General features: G+C 33.5%; 1 protein-coding gene across 15 annotated transcripts in view; it reads left to right on the top strand.

Moving 5' to 3' along the window:
• Nucleotides 1–251: 251 nt before the first annotated feature.
• Nucleotides 252–5,763, top strand: part of LOC133520466 (E3 ubiquitin-protein ligase hyd) — a 66,075-nt gene continuing 60,563 nt past the window's right edge. For 10 of the 15 annotated variants that reach the window (XM_061854950.1, XM_061854986.1, XM_061854978.1 and 7 more), the window contains exon 1: nt 252–969. In XM_061854950.1, coding sequence (XP_061710934.1) covers nt 908–969 — 62 coding nt within the window. In that variant the 5' untranslated portion in view covers nt 252–907. The remainder of the gene's footprint in view (nt 970–5,763) is intronic. The other 5 variants (XM_061855017.1, XM_061855000.1, XM_061854933.1 and 2 more) reach the window with 1 other exon arrangement.

Raw genomic sequence — 5,763 nt, 5'->3', positions numbered from 1 at the left:
ATAAAAGCCTTTACGGACGGGGATCACGACTTTGGGGTGGTCACAAATCCACAATATCTTTTTTCGCTCTCACTTTTAGCTGCGTCCTTAACGGACGTACGGCTGACCACCTAAAGCTTCCATTCACATTCTGCATAGTAGTCCGCCTTATTGTCCGCCACATTCAGAATTCACCCAAGCAAGAGCCTCTTGGTTCCGGCAAAACCTGCAAGCCCCGCCCACCGCTTGCAGTTCGCCGCGCAGGATTTTATTTTATTTTGTTGTTAGTGGCCAGGGTCTACCGCGAACCGCGATTTTGCCTCTCTGTGGCACTTGTAAATTCGTACGCAAGTATGACGGGGACGCAACAAGTCGAACGTGGTTTGCCGTAGGCCCTCTGACAAAAAGGACGCCGCAATACGTGAGAAGCGATAAGATATATCTCATTTCGTGTCTTACTTATTACGGCACGTGACATCCCTCTTGTCAGTGACTAAAATGAGAAAGGTGTAACAAGCTTTTGACTGATTGATTTCCGAAATAACTTTTTTCTCTCTTTTACTAATTATTACTTTTCCCGTAAATGCTAGGAGCTAAAATTACATTCAAATACACATATGCTGGATTAGTTTGACAATGCATGGTAGCTTTAAAATTCTATTGCCAACCTACAGGTACTTGCGCTATAGTTGCCATGTTAATATTTTCTTTCTTTTTCCGTCACGCACCGCCTCACATGTATTTGAGTCGAGAACGACAACGAGAAACGATCACGAAAGAAACCACGAGAACAATGGTGGCTGCTAAAGTATTTTAGATGGCGGTGTTCTCTTGGGTATGGCAGTATCGTGTTATTTCAATGAATTTCGACAAATGTTGAAGATTAACCAAGAAAATCTATTATAAGCACAGAACAGGACCTTAGGAAATGTCTACAATGCATTTTATGGTCCATCCTTTGCCTGGCACTGAGGATCAATTGATAGACAGGTAAGCATATTTTAGAACAACTACTTTTATATGACTCCATTATGATTATCTAAAGAACTGCGATATTTTCTGCTCATGTTAATATTTCCGAAATATGGCTTGGATTATAGCAAAATGAACGAAGGCCACGTTTTCATGCTTTCGTAAATATTGTCGCACTAAGATGTCCGTCCCATCAAAATGGGCAGTGTTTTATCTACTTAGTCGATTTACCACACGATTTATTTACAAATGATGGCGTAATAAGCTAATGAGTGGGTTAATGTCGCGATTATTCGTAAACCTAGCTCTGTAATCATTATTGTATGACTAGACACTATAAATGATAAATCGAAATAAATTAGCTCTCCTACCTGCAATCTTCGTAATAATGACTGCTTCTAATAGATGTTATATTTTAGATCAGGAAAATGCACATTACGATTATTTATATTATTTTTATCAAACAACTACTTGTTCATCCGTCAATATCATTACAGGTACAATTTTTTTTTTTACATAAACAGTAATTGGGAAATATTGAGGAATATAGGTCAGAGTTAAGAAACAGCTAATTCTTAGCTAGTGTCTTGTGATTCAGTGTTATGTTTTATGGACTGCAGTGTCATAATTTATATTAGTCATCAGCAGTTTATTTTTAAATCCCAAAATAGCCCAATATTTTTAATTATTTTATACTCTTTACGTAGGACTGGATCATGTTATTAGGCAACAACTTTGCATTATTACATAGTCCCATTAAAAATGAAATAATAAACCAAAGAACGAAAAAGAACGTAATAATACCGGTATTTTATGTATGAAGAATAAACCGGTTCCGAGCCTTGGTCATCAGATCAATAAAGAGTAGCACCTGTCTACTCTCTAAATATGATTAGTAAAATAATAACAACTCTATATATACCTTCTAAAGACTCTACCTTTAGTGAAACTGATGAATAGAAATTTACTATTCTAATTTTATTCAAGCAATTATAATCTGGCAAACATAAATTATCAGTCAGTAAAAACCAGGAAACTCATCCCTTTCTTTTTGGTGCTTGTACTAATACAAGACAAATACAATATTACTCTCTGTCTATGTTTGAAATGAGACAAACAACATTTTGAATATTTATATCAACCTTTCAATTACTCAAAAAAAAAGCTGTATATTTCATTAAAAAACACATGCATTTTAACAAACAACTACTAATCATAGTTAAAAAGATTTTTTGAGTTAAGGAGCCTACATAGATTTAATTATACAATACTACTACTTATTTACTGTATTGTTACAACATATGCTGCATCTCATGATAACTAGGCATCTAAGTTTTTATTGTACTAGATTTACATTAGTTATTAAATTCAACTCATACTCATTCATGATTTTTTGACTGATGTTAATTTTATAATCAAGGCCAAGAACCTTGACAAGTTTATTTGATGCTATAATTTTGTCTTTGCATAAATATCACAAACAAGAATAATAGCAATTTTTTGCATTTATCAATTTATATACATAATATTTTTCCTTCTTTCATATACATTCTATTATTCCTTAATATAGTTAATAGAAAAATTTGTCATTATTCTTCTTATTTTTATTATACTCAAACACAAAATTAATGGATGTTTATAAACTCGTCAAGGTGCCTTTTCTTGATGATAAAATAAAAATTACTAATTAAATAGATGAATGAGTATAAATATGAGTTGAACTTTATTGCTAATGTCGACTCCATAGCTCGCTAACATCTTTATTATTATTATTATTAAAGCTTTTTTTTTCACTTAACAAGTTTTGCAATGTGTTTCTAATTTACAACTATTTCTTCCATCTTTGTTATGTGGCCCCTCTGAGGGTAAAAGCCTCCTCCATTCTTTTCCACCTTCGTCTGTCCTTTGCCATATGCACCAACATTTTCCTGCTGTGGTTATTATATCAACTTTTAAAATATCATCTTTTCTTTTGTCTTCCCCATTTTATTTTGCCTGTTGGGCCCGGCCATTTAGTTATTTGGTAAGTCCATCTCCTGTCTTTGTATCTTGACAAGTGCCCGGCCCAGTTCCACTTCGGTTTTAAACTAAATTCAAGGGCATCTGTCAATTTAGTTTGGATGTCTGCGTTTCTCGTTTTTTGTATTTTTCTCAGCCTCAGTATACTTCGTTCCATAGCATGTTGACAAGATAAAATTTTATTTTTTACTTTTAGGTGTAGACCCATGTCTGGCTAGCGTAAGTTAAGCTTGGAAACAAACAACTTGGCTCGCTAACATCTTACTCCTTCTTCTTCTTCTTCTTCCTCGCGTTGTCCCGGCATTTTGCCACGGCTCATGGGAACCTGGGGTCCGCTTGACAACTAATCCCAAGATTTGGCGTTGGCACTAGTTTTTACGAAAGCGACTGCCATCTGACCTTCCAACCCAGAGGGTAAACTAGGCCTTGTTGGGATTAGCCCTAACATCTTACTGTGTGATAAAAAATTTAATTCCTAATTATAACTTTAACCTTGGTGCCACTATACAACATGAAAATATATTAAATATGCCTTGATATAATAATTTCATTTCATTTATATAATAATTTAATATCAATATGTTCATTTGCACATATTAATTGAAGCAAAGCTATGTATGTAACGCTGCAAAGCTGAAGGTCCAGAGTTCAAATAAAGGCACTTATTGGTGTGCTAACAATGAGCACAAATCATTTGTTCAAAAAGCATGATTATGATTTGAAATTTTCTATGTGAAGGTATTAGCATTTGTCTCATAGAGTAAAGATATTATCAGAGGTAATTTGACTTATGACAAACTGTGACACTGGAATGGCGGATGGTTTTAAAGTGTGCGTGTAGACGAGTGATACCATGTAAAACATATTCTCCCTGATGTAAAAATTATTTTTAAATTAAAAAAATTGCACTGCTTTATGTTTGACAGTAAATGCGTAATGTTGCATAATTACTTTGTGCAAACATTATTTAAAATCATAATATTTAGCATCGGGATGATATCAGTTCGTTTTTTTTTTTTAATTTATACATATAACTTGAAACATATCATTAAACCATAAGTTTTAAACAAAAAATATGTTGCAGATCGGAAAATATGATAAATTATGATCAAAAAAGTATAAATATCGATTATTTATAAAAGTATAAATAATCCTGAAATATTTTTTAATTAAATATAGACTAAATTACAAATATCTACGCAGATATATGCTTTTATAAGTCTTAACACATGCTCACCATATCTACGGACTCAAATTACATGCACCGCGTGCAAACACTTATAAAATCATAATATTTAACATTAGATGAAATCAATTGTTAAAAGACATTAGAGATATCTGATTTTGAACAAAAATATAATATACATAACAAAGGTTTACTGTCAAATATTAGTCATAAAAGTGTCTTTAATCTCATTATTTTCGGGAAATTACCATACGGACTTATTTTGAAATTCGCAATCAATAATTTATCCATTTATCTAAATAATCTTTTATAAGTACATAACGGGTGATCACAGATCACCCGAGGCAGAGGCAGGCCAAAAACGAGATGGCGAGACGACCTTGACTCATTTTGTGGCGACTGGCGTGAGCATGCACAAAGCCGTGACGCCCGTGACGAGTGGCGGAAGACAAGGGAGGCCTTTGCCCAGCAGTGGGACACAATGTAGGCTAATAAAATAAAAAAGTACATAATGATTTAATAAGAAGGGCATCAATTACCCTACTTTCGGGAAATTACCTTATTCAACATACTGGTCATACTCCTGTTCCGCAGAAATTGAAATTGAAATATTGTGATTTTACGCACGATAACATCATAATTGATGAACTTACCTATGAAAAGTTATCCCATCTCTTTTTTTCGTCCGATCTGTATAATTCTTACAACACTTGACCACGCATGTCGGCATGTTTTATATTTTTCTTCCACCAATTTACTCAAATGACATGTCGATCCGACTGACGGCACGACATGTCTGTGTGTCACGCGTAAATACTAGGAAATTGGTGGATGATGGAATCCTAGTTGTGTTTTACCGATACTCCGTCTGCAGAATTGTTAGTCCAAGATTTGTCTATTATTTCCATCATGCCCAAAAAGAAACTGAAGGATTTATTCACATTCCACAATTCAAATTCAATAGAAGCAAAAAATATTAAATCAATCCCAAAATGACCAAATTTTTTTTTATTTCTGTCTATAAGTATGTCAAGACTTGGAAACCAAAAAGTGCATAGTATTGAGTCATCATGAAGTATTTCAATGAATGTTTCAATATTTCTGAAACTAGGCCAAACTCGGAAATGTTTATACAACATTTTCGGTTTATAAATAACCCCAGGAACACATTGGAACACTCAGACCATTCAGGTTTCTTCTAGGCATGTGTACTTTATTTTCTAAGCACCCTCAAGGGTGCAAAAAACAAGCCCTGCTGAGCTTACTATGGGACTTAAATGAATAGTACCTAGTTCTTATTTTGACTGTGTACTACAGTAAAGTCCTAACAGTAACAATACTGAAAGTATTTTTCCTAATATTATGACAAATTTGATTCGTTATATATCACATTGTGTATCACGTTAAATATCACTTGTGACAATGTTGACAAATCCATTTGCCATTATAGCTACAAAAAGGAATGGAGGATATATATACATTCATTTTCTTTTTACTAATTAGGTATGAAAATATATAAATAGTGATTCTTCTTGTGTCTAAACAAATGTATTCTGCTTTATTATGAAAAATATTTATTTCAATTTACTCATTTCTAAGCAAGAGTA

The sequence above is a fragment of the Cydia pomonella genome, chromosome 1, assembly GCF_033807575.1.
Source record: "Cydia pomonella isolate Wapato2018A chromosome 1, ilCydPomo1, whole genome shotgun sequence".
In the NCBI taxonomy this organism is placed as follows: domain Eukaryota; kingdom Metazoa; phylum Arthropoda; class Insecta; order Lepidoptera; family Tortricidae; genus Cydia; species Cydia pomonella.
The sequence above is the reverse complement of the archived record's forward strand: the minus strand, read 5'-3'. Positions and strand labels throughout refer to the sequence as shown.